Source organism: Leptosomus discolor, chromosome 3 (genome assembly GCF_034619465.1).
Source record: "Leptosomus discolor isolate bLepDis1 chromosome 3, bLepDis1.hap2, whole genome shotgun sequence".
NCBI classification, from domain to species: Eukaryota; Metazoa; Chordata; class Aves; order Leptosomiformes; family Leptosomidae; genus Leptosomus; species Leptosomus discolor.
The window spans coordinates 14,989,486-15,010,414 of NC_141393.1; the positions used below are offsets into that span (position 1 = coordinate 14,989,486).

The window sequence follows — 20,929 nt, forward strand, 5'->3', positions numbered from 1 at the left end:
TAATTGAGCCTGAAGATTAAAATTTATGCTATTACGGCTTTCCATTTGTGAGTGGGAACAAAGTCCTAAAGAAAGTGTGTGAGCGTGGGCTTAAAGCTACCTGTATTTTTGAAGCTTTTAATAAGTTAATTGATCGTAAAAGTAACAGGTATTGCAGCTTTTTAAAATCTAAATATTTTGCTTGTTAATGGCAACTACAGTACCCATTCTCAAATGACATCACTCTGCTTTTAGATAGTAGCACGTGTAGGTAGGTTAACGCAGATACTGTCTAATTGGTGTTTGTCACCAAAACTATTTACATATTTTCATCTGTTTTGTTTCAGAGGTGTAACGCAACTTTTACTGAGTAACACCTTTGCATGTGTTGAGGAAGAATGGAAAATCTTGAGTAATTTTTCTTGTGTTTATGAAATACCTTACTGATATCCCAGTGAAGAGGAAAATGTGGAAGTTGGTGAAAACTAACGTATGCTTATTGTCTGCGTTCTTTCCCCCACCCTGCATCAAGGGCTGGATTTCGTCTTACCTTCACGTATTCAGTCCACCTTAAATTTTTTATTTTTGTACGATGTCTGTGGGTTCTAGTCTTGAAATATGAAGCAGCAGATTTATGGCGGCTGCTGGGCACAACAAATTAAGTTGACAGTGATGTATGAGAGCATAATAGCATGATGATCCCTCTGTAGCGCGGCTGGACGCCTCCTGCTTCATTTGGCTCTTGTTAGGATCTGTTAGGCAGCTAAATAATGAAATTCTGCTGACTGATTTCTGATTTCTCTTTTCTTTCTCTTTTCACCTTTTACTGAAACTTGCATTTCCCAGACCCATCCTAATGCCAGCAAACTGCCCTTAAAGGATTCTTTCACTTATGACGACTACAGGTTGGTCTGTCTTTTAATTCTTTCTTTTTTTTTTTTAATACAGTGAACTGTGGAGACCTGGAAATACTTCATTGGTGGGAATGCCCTATTGTTATTGAAATGTTAAATGTAGGATTTGATACTAATACACTTTCTGAATGAAGAAGAAAGTAAAATAAATGTGCAGATTTTAATTGTTACAAAGGAATAGTCATTATGAGCTGTTAATTTAGCTAACTGACACACATAGTGTGAGATTAATAAGGTAGTTCATTGTTTCTTAAGAAAATAATTCCATTGACATTGCAGGAGATTTGGGGTTTGGGTGTGGGGATTTTTTTTTAATTTCTTCTTTTATAAAGGGCTTTACCAGCACATAGTAGTAAAAACTAATATTTACAGTGGCTGTTGAACAGGAGAGCTGGAGAACTTAAGTTGTACACGTGAAGCATGAGCGTCACTTGGAGGTGCTATAGGGGGTGACGATTTAAGATAAAAATAAGAGTAATTAAGATGAGAGCTTTAATTCTCTTAAGTGATTAAAATAGCATGAATAAAAGGCATTTATGAGGTGTTACAGGGTTTTTTTTCTTTAGCCTAGTCGTTCTTCTGGGTAAGCTTATGAAAGTGGGATTTCCAAAGCTCATCCCCTTCACTTGCAGGGTCACTGAGGAACATGCCAACTTACACGTGAAGTAGCCTAAAATTTTGCAGTTAAATTACAACAATTAGAGAAACATATTGCTGTTAAGTTTCAGACAGTGTTTGTATATCAGAATTATCCACAATTTTAACTTGCTTTTTAGAAATTAATTTATTTCAATTTGATGGTGTATTTCTAAGCAATCTGGAGTCCTTCTGAAAAAATTGTTCTGAAAGTCTAATTCTGTGTATTAAATGCTTGTTAGTAGTGGAGTCTGTGGGAGATAAAATTATTTTGGCCTTCTGATAGTATTCCTTTTTTTCCTTTTTTTTTTTTTTTTTCACCCTTAGAAAACAACAACAAATATATGTTAAGGCCAGAACATAGTGGAACTAAGATTGATTTTTTTTTTTTTTTTTTAATTTTTTTTTCCTCCTCTGGCATTTGATATTCATTTTTGTCTGAAATAAAATAAAAACAAAATTTTAGAAAATACTGAAATGTTAAGCATTTCTGAAGATTCCTGTTTGAATAGGTAGCTGGCATTTCATTTTCTTAACCTGCCTTGGAAGGGTTTTGAATGATGCCTGTGTGCTGAACTATGTTATACTTTCTTCATTCTTTTTAGCTGGATATCTGTTTAGATTGGGACTTTTTTCCTCTCTTTATTCTGTTTAGCAGAAAATTTAGCAATGCTGATCTAAGCCAAAAGTTTGCAAACTGAAGAGAAGCGCTTCCCAAAATATTTACCAAAATACCATGCATGTGTCAGGTGATGACAGTGGTTTCCAGTTCATGCAGTACGTAAGTTTTTTAGGGAACAAGGGGAAGAATACGCCCTGGCTCGTACAAGAGTCTGCACATAGATGAGAGCTACTGCTGCCAAGTGGTAGCTGTGAACTACTCTGAAGCCCATAGGAATAGCTGACCCCAGGTTCGGGATGTGTGGTGAGAGGTATGTGTGCAGTGAAGGGTTGGGGAAGCAGAAGGTGACATGGGAGTGGGTCCTGGTTGAAGTAATGGACAGTATAAGAGACCTGTTGCAAAAACCGCAGAAGAGGGGTGGGATTGCAATCCTGATTTGGGAATTGGTCTATGTGCATGTCTTGGAAACTTGGGAGCTGCTGCTTCTCCAGCAAGTTGTATTGCCTTCTACTGTGACCGTGCCCTGTATGGTCTTTAAGAAAACTAAGTTTGGAACCTCCCAGCCTAAGTGATTGCTTCAGGTTGGACTACAGCCAGTCACATATTGATGTTTGATCATTGGCCATCTAATGTTTCTGATTTTTGTAGATGGGCGGTTTCCTCTGTCATGACACGGCAAAACCAGATTCCAACAGAAGATGGTTCCAGAGTTACATTGGCTCTAATACCTTTATGGGACATGTGTAATCATACTAATGGACTGGTAAGGATTTCTTCAGTGTTGCTGAAAGGCTTTAAAGCTTAAGTCTTCCAACTGCTGAAGAGCAGTTTAATAACACTTTTCATTATGCTTCTTAACCCAGGTATTTTATCTTCCCAAGTGATAAAAAACCTAATACCTGAAAAAAAGATTTCTTTCTTAAATGTCTTACGGTAGCTTTTCTGGGAGATCTTTCTTCATCTAGAGAAAACTTCAGAAGTCATCGCATACTTGCCTAAAGTTGTGTCTCACATACATATAGTGTACCTTTAAAAGTTTTGAGTTACATGATACCTTTTTTCCAGCCAAATATTCGCAATACTGGACAGATTTGTTCTGGGAATAGGAAAGCAGACAGTGATGGAGGTTGCCTCTTGTAGCTACCACTAGGGAAAGTGGTTAGAAATTTGCAACTAAGAAATAACTGCCTGCTCTCCTAACCATGCCCAAAGAGCCTTGTTATGAAGACAGCAACAAGAACAAAGCCTAGTTCAACAAAAACAGTACATCTGTTACTACATCAAAGAAACAAAATGCAAAAATACTACTTCAGGGCATATTAAACATTTAAAAGGTGACATATGTATATAGAAAGTCAGATGTGCTGACATTTTGGCTTACATGAGCTAGTTCAGAGGATGAGGTCTTGATTTCGTTAACAGGCTAGTTAATGTTGAAGTGAGGAAATGGAAACCAATAAGAGGATGGTTTATCAGTGTTATTTAGCCAGTCTTGTGTACGCTTCAAAATTCATACCCTCTAATTGTGTTTCCAGGAGATAATATTATTTATTGTAAGCAGTGAATATGACCATACTATTCAAGTAATCTGGATCTTTTGTGGGAGAGTTGACCTGAGTGTTAGGACAGCAGCGTGTGTTTGTATTGCTGGTATAGGAAAAGCCTGGTTTAAACGAACAAACTGTAAAGCAAGTTGTCTTTCACTGGACGCTTAGCTAATTTATTGTTACTATAACTGCAATCTACCAAATACAGCAGGGTAGGCTCAGCCACAAAGTTGCAAGTGTTTGAGGTTTTTTGTTTATTTATTTCTCCCTATTAAAAAGCAGTTATGTGTTGTTCTTTAACAGTGATTCTTGCCTTTCACGATTTGTTATGCAATCTCATAACTTTGATTTAGCAATAAAGCTTGTATAAAAGTCTCCAATATAAAGAAAATTGCTTAAAATTCAGAATTTATATTTTTGTAATATAAGTCTTAGCTGCAAGCATCAGTACTTCCTGTACCCTTTTCCTGCTGGGCATCTCCTTCAGATGCTTTTGCAGAGACTTGTCTGTATTCATTAGACAACTCTTAATGAATGCCTTCAAAGTTGGTATTAGAGGAAAGAGGAAGAGAACTAAGGCTCTGGGAGGGGAAAAAAATAGGTAGCTTGTATTAAAAAAAGCAGCTAGTTACGTTGTTTTAATCATTCAAACTTCTATTTAAATTGATAAAGTAGTTTTTGTTTTTATTATGCTCTTTTACAATGGGTTTGATATGGAGCCAGCCTCTGGGGCCAAACCTGCTAAAGCAGTAGTATATCAGGGTTGGAAGCATTTTTTTGTGCTGAAGTGTATCCTAAAGGGTGGGGGGGTGGGGATGCTGAACTTAAATATTTTGTATGTATGTACAGACTTCACTTGTTTGTTTCATGTTTATACAGAAATTAGTTTAAATGGTTATAGATTTAGGAAGGATAGACAATGGCAATAATGATAATTGAGATCAGGCAAAAACACCAGGAGGCCTGCATGGATGAATAAGGAGCTCCTGGACAAATTCAAACAAAAAAAAGGAAGCCTCCAGAGGGTGGAAGCAAGGACAGGTAGCCTGGGAGGAATACAGAGAAACTACCCGAGAAGCCAGGGATCTATTAGGAAAGCCAAAGCCCTGACAGAATTCAGTTTGGCCAGGGATATCAAGGGCAACAAGAAACGCTTCTATACAGGTATATCGGTGATAAAAGGAAGACTGGGGAAAATGTGGGCCCTCTCCGGAAGGAAACAGAGAAGACCTGGGAAACAGAGTTACCGAGGATATGGAGAAGGCTGAGGCACTCAATGACTTTTTTTTTGCCTCAGTCTTCACCTGCAAGCGCTCCAGCCACACCACCCAGATTGCAGAAGGCAAAGGCAGGGACTGGGAGAATGAAAAACTACCCCCTGTAGGAAAGGATCAGGTTCAAGATGGTCTAAGGACCCTGAAGGTGCACAAGTCCATGGGACCTGATGAGATGCATCTGTGGGTCCCCAGGGAACTGGCAGATGAAGTTGCTAAACCACTGTCCATCATATTTGAGAAGTTGTGGCAGTCTGGTGAAGTTCCCACTGACTGGAAAAGGGGAAAGATAACCCCCATTAAAAAAAGGGGAAAAAAGGAAGACCTGGGGAACTACAGGCCAGTCAGTCTCACCTCTGTGCCCAGCAAGATCGTGGAGAGGATCCTCCTGGAAACTATGCCAAGGCACATGGAAAATAAGGAGGTGCAGCCAACATGGCTTCGCTAAGGGCAAGTCTTGCTTGACAAATTTGATGCCCTTCTATGATGGGTTACAGCGTTGGTGGATAAGGGAAGAGCAACTGATGTCATCTACCTGGCTTGTGCAAAGCATTCAACACTGTCCTGCGTGACATCCTTGTGTAAACTGGAGAGATGTGGATTTGATGGATTGGCCACTCGGTGGATAAGGAATTGAGTGGATGGTTGCATTCAGAGAGTCACAGTCAATGGCTTGGTGTCCCAAGTGGAGACTAGTGACGAGTGGCGTTCCTCAAGGGTCAATATCGGGACCGGTGGTGTTTAACATCTTTTTCAGTGACATGGAGAGTAGGATTGAGTGCACCCTCAGCAAGTTTACCAGTGACACCAAGCTGAGCGGTGTGGTTGACATGCTGGAGGGAAGTGATGCCATCCAGAGGGACCTGGACAGGCTGGAGAGGTGGGCCCGTGCAAACCTCATGAAGTTCAACAAGGCCAAGTGCAAGGTCCTGCACTGGGTCAGGGCAATCCCAAGCACAAATACAGGCTGGGCAATGGGTGGATCGAGAGCAGCCCTGAGGAGAAGGACTTGGGGGTGTTGGTGGATGAAAAACTGAATATGAGTCAGCAATGTGTGCTTGCAGCCCAGAAAGCCAATTGCATCCTGGGCTGCATTAAAAGAAGTGGAGCCAGCAGGTCAAGGGAGGGAATTCTCCCCCTCTGCTCTGCTCTGGTGAGACCCCACCTGCAGTGCTTCATCCAGCTCTGGGGACCCCAATGTAAGGAGGACAAGGACCTGTTGGATTGAGCACAGAGGAGGGCCATGAAGATGATCAGGGGCTGGAGCACCTCCCCTGTGAGGACAGGCTGAGAGAGTTGGGGTTGTTCAGCCTGGAGAAGAGAAGGCTCCAGGGAGACCTTAGAGAGGCCTTCCAGTACTTAAAGGGGGCCGACAGGAGAGGTGGGGAGGGACACTTTATCAGGGAGTGTAGGGGGAATAGATGAGGGGGAATAGTTTCACACTGAAAGAGTGTAGATTTAGATTAGATCTAAAGAAGAAATTCTTCACTGTGAGGGTGGTGAGACCCTGGCACAGGTTGCCCAGAGAAGCTGTGGCTGCCCCCTCCCTGGCAGTGTTCAAGGCCAGGTTGGATGGGGCTTTGAGGAACCTGGTCTAGTGGAAGGTGTCCTTGCCCGTGGCATGGGGGGTTGGAACTAGATGGTGTTTAAGGTCTCTTCCAACCCAAACCATTCTATGATAATGGGCTAAGAAAAGCTGCTAAACCTGTTTTTGTGGTGTGTTATTTTCCTTGAACTATTAGAAATAGGAGGGGAGGGGGGGAAATCTGCTAAGATAACTGTAAGCTGTCTGTATTGTAGTTTATGTTGTTGTAGAGCGAGATGAGGGTGGGTTCTGCTCTAATCATTGTGCATACCTTTAAAATACATGAAGGGAATTGGGTTTTATTGCAGAAAAGCAAGAAAAAAAAAAAAGATGGCGTTGTATGTGCTCCTGTCTGGTCTATCCCAAATGCAGTGCTGAAATAACTTCTTGAGTCAATCAGCTACTATATATCCCTGTTCTTGCTTAATTCCACAGGGCCTCTTTCCATAGCTGGGTAATAAAATGCTCTTTGGATTTTAACTGGATCTAGGTCCATCCAGCTTTTTCTTGCTTCTGACACAATTAATTAGATCAACCTACCTCTAAGAACTATATCAAAATGGTTGTCTTCATGCATTTCTCATTGTTATTCTTTAGTGGGATTGTATTTTGACAGTCAGAGGTTGATTACCAGTTCTGACAGAGCTTTGAATAAGCTACATTCTGCCTGTTGGGCTGGGTCCATCCTTAATCACTGACCAAGCAGAATATTGCATGCTTTATATGCAACTCGAAATTCATGTATCACTCTGCTTCAGAAATAAAACTGAAGGGATGCAATTTGTCAGCTATCATGTGGGAAGAGAAGTAAACACCCTGTTAATTCTCTTACATGACTGCTATTAAAAGAAAGAGGAAATAAGAGTCTAGCACTCCATTATGCTTTATAGAAAAGCCTTTCAGAAGTGCTGCTGGCTTTTTTTGTTTTCTTATTTTTTTATATAAAGGCAAAAATAATAAAAAAAAACCACCGCATTTTAAAAAATGAGCAGTACTCTAGTGAAGCATACTTAAACTGACAGAATCCTTCTTTTTAACATACTGGAATTTCCACAGTCCTTGAAAGCCTCCTGTTCCAACAGGCATTTCAAGAGACTGTAATGGACTTTTCACATTCAAAAGTATTTCATTGAGTTTGCACACTAAGAAAATTTCAGGACAGGTCAAGTGCTGTCAAGAGTTCTCTGTTTTGAATGGAAGTTACAGATTTTTAGAAGATGACTATATTTGAACTTAGAAGGTACATTTGTCATGGTGAAGGTAAATCCTCTGGCACTTGTAACCTCACTTGCAATTCAGGGTTACATAACTTTCTAAATGAGAGATCTTAATTAAAAATTGTTCAGTCCAGCATAGTGAATGTACAGGAATTTCTGTGTTCAAGTACCGCAGCCTCTGTTTTGCAGTAGGCCGTATTGCATGACTCTTGTGTTCTCTTCTGATCTCAACGTACCACAAACCCATTAACAGACCTGAAGTGGTGGCATCCATGTGCAGAGCAGTTCTGCAGGCCTCCGCAGGGCCAGGCTGCGGAGGATTTGGATTTGCGTCGGAGGCAAGTTCTCTGTGCTCGCTTTGAAGGCACTGTTTTGGCTGACAAATGCATGCTTGATGATGCAAGCAGCGTAAAACTATTAACGTGTAAACTATCAACCAAGCTTTCAAAATAATCCATGGAGCTCTGTCTTTGGACAAACTGCATCCAAGATGGGAATCGGGGTATACCACAACTTGCGTGTCAGTCAGCTTACAAAAAAAGTATTTTCATTTACAAAGGCTGAGAGAGAATCTTTGGCTTCTTTTAGGTTTTTCCCCAGGCCCAGAGCATATTTTTCCCTAAGTTAGCTCCATCGGTACTAAGTTCAGAATGCCTATTGTAAAAGTTGCTTCCCGATTGTTCAGCAGCTTAGGATCCATCCTGTGCCTGCATCTGTGCCAGCACCTTTGGTAATACTATATAAGAACATGCTGTTTGTCACTTTTTTTAAAAGTATTACATTTTTAGGATAGTTTTACTTGTTAGTGTGACCCCTTTACCCTTTCATAATTTTTTTCAGAGAAGTACAGGTTTGTTAGAAAAGTTTATCCTCTTCCATTGCCTGCTACCATAAAAAAAAAAAAATCCTTTTAGCATTTTTGAGAGTATTACTTAACTTTTAGATAAAGGGATTATTTGCAAGTAAATTATAATCCTCCGAAGATTGTATTCCCTAAAGATCCACAGTTATCTAATCGTTTTTCATTGAGAGATCAAAAATGTGCTGGTAGTTGAAGGATAAAGCACAGCGTGTAGAGCTGACAGTGCCTTGCTCCCTTGGGCCTTGTGGGAGTGACTGAAAGTTCCAGAACTTTATAACAAGTTGCCAGCTTTAGCACAGGACTGTCTGTGGTCTATGGAGGGTACTTTCCTCAGAACCTTCTGTTCACTTCAGGTAAGGTATTTCCTTCATTAGATTTCCTTAATGCAGGGATTATTTTTTTTTTTTTTTAAAAAAAAGAGGTTGCTTAGGAACTGTTAAACGATCACTACCAGCTATATTATATTGTGCAGAGAAAGGAATGTACGCAGTTGCTATTGTTAATATCTGTTTCCCATAGGACAATATTTTGTCAGTGGTGGGAGAGATAAATATAAAATGCTAAAGTTGCTTTTGTTACTGTTTCCTTGGATAGATCACTACAGGCTACAATTTAGAAGATGACCGGTGTGAATGTGTAGCCCTTCAAGATTTCAAGGCTGGAGAACAGGTAGTGTGAACAGTTATCTACATAATTGTTCTTTAATTAAGTTTTATGGACACTTGGTAACTCCCTACAAAATTTTAATTGCAGAGTGGTGTGGATTTTATTATGTTGAACTAATTTTGTGTGAAAATACTACCAAACCAAATAAGTGCGCATTTTTCAGAATAAAATGTTTTCTGTCACTTGGTAGATGCCAAATTTAGGAGAGTTTTTATTCCTCATATTTTAGAGAACCAGTTGAAATATTTAATCACTGGTAAATGCACATACACAGACGCTGAGTTTGGTATTCTGGGTGAGTTTGATAAAAGGCTGTGTACAAAGGACCAAAGATAAATATTATTAGACTTTGGGTGTCACTTTGTCTGAAATAGCAGATTGTAGAGTCTTTCTAAACAATGGTGTTGGTTTATGTTTCTTGTTAGTCTTCATTTGACAAAAAGTTAAGTGCAGTATAGTTGCTGGTCATTTTAACCATGTTGTCATTCCCATGCTTAGTTAAGGTGAGAAAGGACCTAAAATATCCTCCCTCCCTTCCGCGCAGGCATGTGCGCACGTACACACCCGTTCATCCTGTAAACAGAGAGTACCAAGGGAGAGTCTTGCAAAGATGCGTGGGACAGTTCAGAATCCAGTATTTTGTTCAGAACTGCTAGGAAACCAAAACGAGTGTTGAGACCAGTGATGCGTTGAAGACAGTGGTTGCAGGGGCGTAGGAAATCTCTGGTAGGAGGGTTCCCGTGCTGTGTCAGCAGCCAGCCCAAGCCCTCAAGTGTAGTAGCACTCCGTTTTTCCTACGGCTTGTACAGCTGCAGTCAGCATGGCCAGAAAAAGACTTTGTCTGTGAAACATGGTGAAATATTTTGTAACTCAGTCTCTTGAGTATTGCCTTTAGTGTATGATTTTGCCAGTCTTACAGATTATAATATTTTTATTTTCATTTTGTTGTGTATTGTTTTTTAACAAAGATGTGTCTGAAAAGTTTTTTAAGTAAGTCTTTCCAGAGGTATATTTATCTTCATTGCTGTGCAGGGGTTTACAGCAATTGTATATTTTTTTGTGTTGCTCTTAGAATTTGTTATGGTAGTCAAACGTTTGCTGTTTTTTCCAGCACTGGTATGGTGAGTTAAAAGAGGTCCACAGTTTTTCCAGAAGTGATCCAATTTATAATTTTCCACAGCTGGCAATGGATGTGTCATGTAGCTCTCCTGGCTGCGCTCTCCATTTCAGTTATAGAGGCTTCCTCTATTTTGATTTTATTTCAGTAGTTTCACTTTGTCTGCTATTTATCAGAGTTTTTTAAAAAATCTCTGTGCAAACTTTAACTGTTACCAACATCATTAAAGCACTTTTATTATATAATGCTTCAGTCTTTTAATGCACTGTGCAGATGTTACTTCTTACAGTTTCAGCAGGAAGAGCATATGATCTTTGCTTTTACTACTAAAAAACGTGAGGCAGCGGAAGTCCACAGAATCTATCAAACACTGGGCTCTTTCTCAATCTGTTTAATTGGCTTTTTTGTAAAACAGACTTAGAGTGTAAGAGCATACTGTATAATCTACACATGATATGTGACTTTTAGTTTAGTATGAGATGTATCACAGTAGTTTTAAAACTTGAGAAGGTTAGCAACTCTCTCCTTAACCACTGCCTTAGCATACCTAGGCAGGTCACTTGTTCATTATACAAGTGTGTTACAGTATAATGTTAACTGTAATTTAGTATCACACTTAAGCATTTATTGCTTAGGATAAATAGTTCTAATCTAAAATTGAAAACAAAGTAAGTAAATGGCATAGTCACTGTTGTTGATCCCCTAAAGAACACTGTGCCTTTCTTTGTCAGCTAGGGAGGAGCAGAAGCTTGCAGGTATCCAGAGAATTGCTGTACCCTAAGGTTAAGTAGGGAGTTCTGTAACTGTTGAAACTTTTTTCTGATTGACAATTCTGTTATCAAACAGAAGGGGGAAATACCCTCTTGATGCGGGAGAAGACAATTGCTACTCTGTCCTCTTGTCCCATGTACTTCATACAGCCTAGCCCTGAATGAAACACGTTTTGAAGGTTATATTTAGGAAACTAGTTTTAATGTGTATTAAAGTAACCTGTATGCTTTAGATAAAGAGTTCAGAGTATAACTAACTGGCTGAATGCAGGTCAGGTCTCTCTGTATGATATACTTTGGTATATCCATGCCTTAAGGTGACTTTAAAACAAAAGCAAAGTTGATCAGCAGTGTAGGTTACTCTTTTGTGTGGACATAAGGGGGGGGGGGGGGGAATGACCCCAGAAACACCATTTCTTTTAATGGGCCCTCCTTGTCTCATGTTTTTTTAGCCTTTAAAAGCCATAGGATCTTTGAAAGCTTATTTCTGTATACTGGTATTTTATGACAGAGTGAGGAAAACAAAGTATTTTTGGTTTAAGGTATAGAATAAGAACCTCTCTCAGTTGCATGGATGTGTTTATATCTGCCTCTAAAGTATATTGCCACACTATATGTGGCATTCGAATCCATACCAGAAAACAAAGCATGTTTCTTTATATAACTAAATATACCTTGTACTCAGAATAGTAACTCTTTCAGGAAATAACTTTCAAATTATGTCAGTTTTGTGAGCTGATCTTAAGCTTTTTTCCTGTCCCTTCACTTCTCTTTTCATCCTTCTAGATTTACATTTTTTATGGCACTCGGTCAAACGCTGAATTTGTGATCCACAGTGGTTTTTTCTTTGATAATAATTCACATGACAGAGTGAAAATAAAGCTTGGCGTGAGTAAAAGTGACAGGCTGTATGCTATGAAGGCAGAGGTCTTAGCTCGTGCTGGTATCCCAACGTAAGTAAAACACAATGCCATGGGTTTTTAAAAACATTTCCAAAGTATATAGTGTCCAGTAGAGCATATATAAAGCTGTTCTGTGATAGTTTTCTTATGTGTAATATTTATCCTGTTTGTATAACAAATTAAAGTTATTGTCATAATATTTACAGAAGTTCTCAGAGCTATATTATCATCTAGTTTAGACCAAGTATAAGGAAAAAAGCCTTTGCTTTAATAACCATTTGAACAAAAACAGAGCAAGGATTAATTTGAAGCAATCTGTGGTTTTTCTTTCTTTCCTATCCCTTGCAGACATACTACGATGCTCAGTATGTGAACCGCAGCATTTTCCTTTAGTCTTTTCAGTCCAGAGGGTACTGTTAGGAGCAGCAGATGTGAAACATTGCTTTTTCATTAATTTGTTATGAAAGCTGTATAAAAATAATTGTAAGTGTAAAATTCTAGAGATAATTGTTCTTTTCAGATACAGGTTAGGGAAGCTTTTCTGCAGTTTAAACTAGTATTAGCTAATTTTTTTAAAGTTACTTTTGTAACAGGGAGTTTGTTGTATACTTTAAGGTCTTTTGTGTTGACATAAGTTCAAAGGTATGATAGCAGAACTTGCATTTACTGTTGTTTGATTATTTCTTTTATTAGTTCTAGTGTTTTTGCCTTGCACTCTACTGAGCCTCCAATCTCTGCCCAGCTTTTGGCTTTCCTTCGAGTGTTTTGTATGAGTGAAGGTAAGATGTTTTATAAAGCTGACCTAATTTATGTTTGTTTGGGGTTTTTGTTTGGTTATTTGTTTGGTTTTTTACTGCAGGAATGTGATAGACATTTATATAAAACATTAAGCTAGAAGATCAGAAAAGTTGAGGAGTTGAGGTTAAAAAGGGATCTATAAGCTAGTGAAGAAACCCAGTCTTTGGCCATGTTGTCTGAGGGACTATTTGAGTAACATAGACCTTTCTGGAGCTCCTAAAGCATGAGGTGATGCAATTTTTTTTTATTTTTTTAATTTTTTTTTAACCTCACAGGCTGAGTGAATGAGTGAGCTTTGGAGCTTGATCTTCAGTTCTTAGGTTTAAAAATGGTTCATAGAACAAGATCATGTGAGACCTAGGGGTTTACATGCTTAAAATCATAGCATGTTAGCCATCACTGCTAGAATCATTTAGGTATGGAGTTGGAATATTCTATGCTGTAGGAGGAATATGGAAGAGACATTTTGAAGTTGAGTATTTTCAGTATTTCAGTAATTCATAATCTAAAACCAACTTACGTATTTGCAAACTTTGTAGTGTTACATTAGGGGTTTTGGGGGGGAAAATATGTGTACAATTAAAAAATACTCCCTTAATTTGTGCATGTGAAACTTCTGATTAAATGTTTCTCATATTTGCTTGCTGGTTAGATGCAGTTTTGGAGGTTATAGATGTGACAGTTTTTCATGACAGTGAGAGAATTCCCTTGCAGTTAGGGAAGCTGTGCAGGTGATGTGGATTTTAATACTAGGAGGAATACTGAAGTTGGTACATTTTTGCATGTGCTCTATTTACTTTCTTTAATAAAAACAAGCTACCTTATTTAGTGTCATGCCTTCGCTGCATCCAGTCATCCATCTTTTAGAACTTCATAAGAAATTAGACCAGAATAAATAGTTCTGTTGGAAGGGACCTACAACAATCATCTGGTCCAACTGCCTGACCACTTCAGGGAAGTAAATTCAATTGAAGAAAATTTTAGGATGCTGAGGGGGTGAATTTTGGCTCAGCGAAGAAAATGCAGCTAGTGGACATCTTAATTGCATTTCTCTGATTCATGGTTGTGCTTGGATTATTCATGTCTTAAATACTGTATGAGAAAACTGTTTAGTGAGAAACTACGTGCAAGTGGTTTGTGAAGTTTGTTATAGCTGCTTTGCAGGAGTGAAATTTGGTAATTAAAAGATTAATGGAATTTGTGTAATGTCAAGGAGCTGATTAAACATTTTCTGCTCTGTGTGAGGTTCATTTGATGGGTGTCTTTTCTGACCAACTGTACGGAGTTACAGCTACTGAAAAAGATTACCAAAACAATAAGAAAAATAATTGCATTGCTGTTTTCACGCTCTCTGGCCTGTTCCTTTTGTTTATCAAAAAGTTCGCTGAACTCTTTAAAGAATTACTCCCTTTTGTGTATCAAGTATTATGCAAAACGTTGCATCTCAGTGTCACAGAGTTACACTGTATGTGAGAGGCTATAACATACGAAGTGTCTTTATTCCTGGGTGGAGTAGAAGGTCCATTTTCTGCTAATCCCAAAACTTCTGTTGCCTCTTGGCAGAGAATCCTAAAAGCAACCCAGCCTATCTGATAATTCTTATTTGAGGAGAGCTTTTTTTGTTAGCTGCTCAAAGCTATTGAAAATAAATCTTTCTGCAGTTTGTCAACTGACAAAGTGAATGATGAGATTGTTTTTTAACAGATTGGTTTTATACTTATTGCAGAAGAGCTGAAGGAGCACTTGATAGGCGAACATGCCATTGGTAAAATCTTCACTCTGGGGAATTCTGAGTTTCCCATTAGCTGGGACAATGAAGTTAAACTTTGGACATTCCTAGAAGCCAGAGCATCCCTTCTTTTGAAAACCTATAAAACAACTGTTGAGGTAAAGTTATCATTATATGTAATTTAAATGTCTGAAATGTTCTGTGTTATGACTGTATGAAAAGATATTTTGTCCCCTATCTTGTCTTTACAAACTTTAATCTGAATGTTAGCACGTAATTCAGTCTGTACTTTTTAAAGTGTAGAAACAGATTTGCATTATCTAAGGAAAATCAAATAAGATTGCAAAAAAGAAAATTTTGTTAATGTAATTTTGTTAATGTATTTTTTCTTTGATTCTCCAAATAGAGGCTACCTGCTTTTTTTCTCTGCAAGTAAAATGGGGAATCAGTTTCAACTTGTTGTCTATTAGTTGCATTCTCCAGACTGCAAAGAAATGTGCTACTATTTCAAGCTTAGAAGTGAACCTACATGTTTCACGTATTTGTGAAGTCTCCTGACTTCCCTTGTTGTGCAGGCTGATCTGTGTGGAGAAATTTTTGGTTTCTTTGTAAATTCTTGACAAATTTCACTGGGACTCCATGCAGACCCCCTTATTCATCTATGTCCATTTGGCTCGGCCTGAAGAACCTACTGTGTCACTTATTGTTAACTCCTAGAGAGAAAAGCTGAGGGTTTTGTTGGGTTTTTTTTTGTGGTGGGTGTTATTAACAAACTTGCTTTTTCTTTTCTAACAGGATGATAAGTCCTTCTTGGAGACCCATGACCTTACTTCACATGCGATAATGGCTATCAAATTGCGCTTAGGTGAAAAAGAGATCTTGGAGAAAGCAGTGAAGAGTGCAGCTGCTAGCCGAGAGTATTATACCAAACAAATGGCAGATGGAGCTCTGCTTCCTAAATATGAAGAGAGCAATATTGCCTTGTTGGAGAACACTGTGGCAGACTCTAGACTCCCTATTGTCTTGAGAAACCTAGAAGATGTGGAAGAGCCAGGGGACTTAAAGATTGATGAAGCTATTGATGCTGAAGTCACAGAGAATGGGTTTGTAAATGGTGAAAACTCTCTATTTAATGGGACCAAATCAGGAAGTGAAAATCTAAATAAAGAGAAAAGCAACAGAGAGACTGAAGATGCCAAAGAATCTTCTTCAGAAAGTACTGATGAGGTTAAAGAATAGTCCTAAAATTTTACTTTCTTGTGAATTACATTAGCTGAAGTTTATGAACAGTGCATTTATGTTGGTGTGTTTCTTTGTTAACATTTCTCTTTCTGCAGAGAAAAATGTTTTTGCTGCTTTATATAAAAATGAATTTTTAAGTTATTTAAAAGATTTAGCATCCCTTTTCAATTAAGATTGCCATCTTGCTTTCAGGCAAAAACTGGGGAAAGAGGTGCCTTTGGAAGATTTTGCAGCCCTTTGTTGAACCAAATGTATTTTCTTCCTGGGGAAGAATTAAGCTCTTCTATCTGCTGTGCTTTTGTTGTTCTGTCACTCTGACTACCGAAATTAAAAGCTTGCTCTGCCTCCTGCCAAGAAAAGCAGAAGGCAGGACTGACTCGGTATTCAGCATGAAGGTGGGAGAGCAGTACAGCAGAAAACTGGATAAGAGGATCAGAAACTTGGGAGACTGGAGGAAAACCTGTTTAAAATCAGGTATGCCAGTCCAGAAAAAGGTAAGGTGGCAACCTTATGATTGGTAGTTTTAATTGTTGATGAGAATCCAAATTGTATACACTTAAAGTGATCTCTGAAGATTTCAGTTTACTTTGTCTTTTGTTTACTGTGTAAGGATATCTCATCTTTCTTCTTCAGTCAGAGTTAGGCTGCTACAGTACAACATTCACTAACTTTTAAAGGCTGACTTTTTTTATTTCCAGGTGGTACCTTTTATTTACAAGGTTGGCAGTGCTATTGGAGAGTTCGAAAGCAGATAGGCCAAGCCACAGCTTTAAACTGTACTGTTCAAAGTGAGGTTGCTTCCCAGCTTCTTCAGGTTTTCACAACTAGCTAGAGATTTTCAAAGCTACACTTTTGACTAAACTATTATTAAAAGGAAAATATGATTAATATTCCTGTCTGCTACTCCTTCATTTCTGTGTTGTTGGATGTAACATTGAATGTGACATGGTTACCTGATCTTACTCAGCTTTGTCCTTTGGTTAAGATATTAGTTGATGCTGGTTTTTGAAGGAAATAGCAGGCAGGCTAATGTATTTTTGGCCCAAGTCCAGACCACAGCCAAGTCTGCAGTATGCTTTGCCATTTGGTTTGTGTCTCTGTCTGATGCACATTTCTTGGGACACCTCCACAAGTTAAGCAGATCTACTGTCTTCAGCAGTTTTGGTCGCCTTCATTCTGTGTGGAAACAATACAATCCTAGCACAGTGCAATATCAGAACAAGGGTAATTCCAAGGCTTGACTTTGAAATTACCTGGGTATTGGGAGGAGAGGAGGGTGGAATGTTTTTATTTTATGGGTGAATGGAGAGGAATATAAAGTGATTTAATTCTGTTCTCAGTATTAAGGACTTTGTCTTTTACCTTTGTATCCTTAAGTTCAAGATAATGGGTAGAATGGACAAGCTTGGACAATTGTTTCAAGCTCAATAGGTATTGAAACCTGCTCATCCAAGATCAGTTGGTCTGCAGTAAAATGTCTTTTGGCATATTCATGGTTTTATTAGGTTTTGCTTCTTTTATACTGCAACTTGGAAAATGTGTTTTTGCATAAATCTTTGGTGCAATACACATGATAAGTAGTGACTTTCTTTCAGGTTGTCATAGCAGTTTTGGTGTTCAGCTAGTATCAGTGCGGGGAAAATAGAAAAAAAATAGTTTTCTAAAAAGTATTTCGCTCAGAATGGCAGTTGCCATTGCACCTTGGATATTGCTTCACCACTAACAAGATGCTGGACCAGTATTTTTGTAACTATATGCTGCCTTTGGTAGGATGTTATGAATTGTTGTCTTGACAGTTTAGATGTCATACAAAGGTCATTACATTTCAGTTTTTGTTAGGACCAATATTCCATTTCTGTTTCTGCCACTTACATTGCACAACATTGTACTAGATACTATGATGCAATTCTGAAACTAGCCTTCCCTGAAAATTGTAGCTGTAATTCAGAATTTAAATGCTTTGATTCAATCTGATACACTGTATTTTGTTCAGTATTTGCTGATATCTATGGCTTAGCAAAGCCTGTGGTCACCACAGGACAGAATGTGTGGGTTTTCTTGAATAAAGTGTAGTTCTACCATGTCTTCCCTAGTGAGTGCATTATACAAACAAAACCTCTGCCTGCTACCAACTGCTGTGTCTTTTGGGGTCTGAGGGAGAGGAGTAACTGTCTAGGTGTGCAGGTAAAGATTAAGGGGGAAATAGCTGTCCAAAAAAAAAAAAAAAAAAGAGGGATTCTAGTGTATCAAGCACATGGTCAAATTCTTACTCTTCATCTGTTAGTGTTACTTTGAAAAATATGTTGCACACAATAAAAATAGTGAGTAATCTGATTTTGTAATTTGCATTTTTCCTGTATGCATATAATGGTTTCTCAGAAGCACTAACCTAAAACTTAAGCTTTTGAAAACTGAGGTGGAAACAAAAAAATTGGCACTGATGAGCCCTTATTACCATCTGTCATGAAAACAGACCTTTCAAAGCATTTTAAAGTTAACTTTCTTCGTAGTGTTTGGTTAAGAGGCTGTTCACACTAATCCCAGGCTAAATGCCAAATCTTGCTTCTGTTTAGCTAGCTATCTGAAGTATTCCTGTAAGAAAGACATCACTTGGATTTCTCGGACTGCTCTCCAAAAACAAAACAGGGGGAAAAAAAACCTTTTGAATTTTACATGAACCTACCTACTGATGAGTCGTTTCCCTAACAACCTATAACTACTTTGGCTCTATAGTGCACGATGATGTCTGTATAGCCCTGTTGATAAAGTCAAATATGCAAAATTGAGCAACAACCTCCACTCTGAAAAAATGCTTGTAAAGTGCATAAACACAACCTTTACTTAGGTGCTGTCATGAGTAAACGAGAGCTGAGAGCCTTATGGCTGTGGAGGTAAGACGGTTTGGGATCTTGGCTGAAATAAGTTCTGTTTTAGCATCTTGGCTAGAACTCTTCCTTCCTTCAGAAATTGTTAAAAGGTGGTACGTACAGAAAATCTATGCAACCCAACTGTAGCTGCATTCTTGAGGCTAATTTGTCTTTAGAGAGGAGTGATCATCATGGAGTCATGAAACTTGCAAGTTTCAAAGGTACACTGGAAGGTTTAGGTTACACAAACTGTTCTTCTCTAGTTTACATACTTAGAAACAGTATTTGTTATCTGCTGCTGCCACTCCATCACCCTTATTTTATAGAAAGGCAAGTGAAATAATTACGAAACTTAATTTGAAGTGTTCCAGTCTGACACACCACAGATTCTCCCAAAATCCACTGCTCTTTCTGGTTTTTATGGACTGAAAATCAGTCCTTGATACTTCTTGTACTCTGCGCCAAAGAGGAGTGTTTAGACAAAACATTGCTCTACCAAATATATCTGATGAAGCATCCTTTTTCTCTAGATTTTTCACTGATCCTTCTTGAAGTCAGATATGATCACACAATTGTCACATAACTACCATCTATATTTAATAGCTTCTAACATGCTTCCTTCTTCGAGTGCATTGCTTGTTGTACAAAGTACAGCATGTAAATTGGTGACTCACAGTTAGAAGAGCTTCCTTAGCACTTCTCAGTTTCTACATCTATTTCCTAACGAATGCCACAAGTTTGGAAACCATGTGGGGGATTTTTCAATTAACATAAATAAATCTCAATCCATACTTAAGAAAAAAAAGCCACAAATGGTCCTGGATTCTTTTGGGGTTTGTGTCTCCATAGGTTCACTGGTGAATTCAGTGTATTTCAAAACTGAATGAATGACTGCCATCGAGTTAGTGTACATGACCTAAACTTGAGCTTTAACAAATGAAATCTATGATAATTATTTAGTGAAAAACACGCTGGAATTTTGCCAGATGCCAAAGCTCCTATCCTATGGTACCAAACAGAAACTAGAACACCTAGCTTTTTTCTTTTTTTTTCTTTTTTTTTTGGTAGCCTTTTGCTGAATATGGAGTGCTCTAGTACTTATACTCCTGGATTATCAGTAACAGGCTTTGAAATATGCTTGAATAAGCCACTTTGTGTAGCAGCATATGTTGGGTGGTGTATGGTACTCATGTACTTCTAACAAAATATGATTTTTGCCTTGTACGCTGTCTTTAGTCGTTAACAGTTATCTTTATTTTCAGTGTACATAGGCATCAAACTTCCCTTACAAATTAAATAATATCTTTTTTTTTTTTTTTTTTTACACTGGTGGCAGCATGAACTGGACCTGGCAGTTCACAAAAGCGATCAAGATGGTCATCAGTGTTTGCATTGCCCAGAAAACGTTGCACAGTCAGTTGGAAACCGAAATGCATTTGACCTCTGCTTTTGTCTGTCATGCTAGGAAGCCTTAACAGCTGGAGCTGGTGCCATTGTTCATCATGAAAGATTCAGCTAGATTGGATGAGAAAGCAAGGAGGTGTCCTGTCTGAAGTGGAAAATAAAAGCTGGACAACTGAACACTAGTCATCTTGTCTTGGAGGCAAGGGTTGCTATCCTGAAGAACAAGAAGTTTAGGAATTGTTTCAGTGAGTGTTCAAAAAAGACTATCTGCAGTTAATACTGTAATTACTATGGATTTTTAATTTCACAGTTAGGCAAGGGCTTCATTTTCCCTAGGAACAGGTGAAAACATATGAATTACGAACTGTTGTAATGTGTTAAACTGGCACTGAAGAACAGATGTAAATGGCTGCTTGCCTTGCTGTCCGTACAGTGCTGAGGCCAACCCGAGCGAAGTCTGGGTTGGAGTCACTGTTGTCCATTAACTTGCTCCTCTTGTGGGAAAACCACTCAACACTGAGGCGGTAAGGAAAGGCTTTATGGATCCAGCATGGAAGGACTGGACAAAGCCACAGAGAGCAATATGTGTTGTATTCAAGACACTCACCTGAAACGTATTATGTCTAGACTTCGGGACCTTTGTCCACATAATATTTTTGTGTATAGGACTATTTTATTATATAAAGTTGATCGAGCACAGAAGAGGCTTTTGAACCTGAATCTTCCGTCTTCCAGGTGATGCCTTCTGTTGCCTGTACTCTGAACTCCTTTTATTTCTGTTTTTCTGATTTTTATTAT

General features: G+C 38.5%; 1 protein-coding gene across 2 annotated transcripts in view; it reads left to right on the top strand.

The window, feature by feature from the left end:
• Positions 1-15,857, top strand: part of SETD3 (SET domain containing 3, actin N3(tau)-histidine methyltransferase) — a 39,511-nt gene extending 23,654 nt beyond the window's left edge. For both annotated transcript variants that reach the window (XM_086462792.1, XM_086462793.1), the window contains 7 exons: positions 826-884; positions 2,800-2,914; positions 9,231-9,305; positions 11,976-12,142; positions 12,785-12,870; positions 14,616-14,776; positions 15,414-15,857. In XM_086462792.1, the coding sequence (XP_086318918.1) occupies positions 826-884; positions 2,800-2,914; positions 9,231-9,305; positions 11,976-12,142; positions 12,785-12,870; positions 14,616-14,776; positions 15,414-15,857 (1,107 nt within the window). The remainder of the gene's footprint in view (positions 1-825; positions 885-2,799; positions 2,915-9,230; positions 9,306-11,975; positions 12,143-12,784; positions 12,871-14,615; positions 14,777-15,413) is intronic.
• Positions 15,858-20,929: the final 5,072 nt, after the last annotated feature.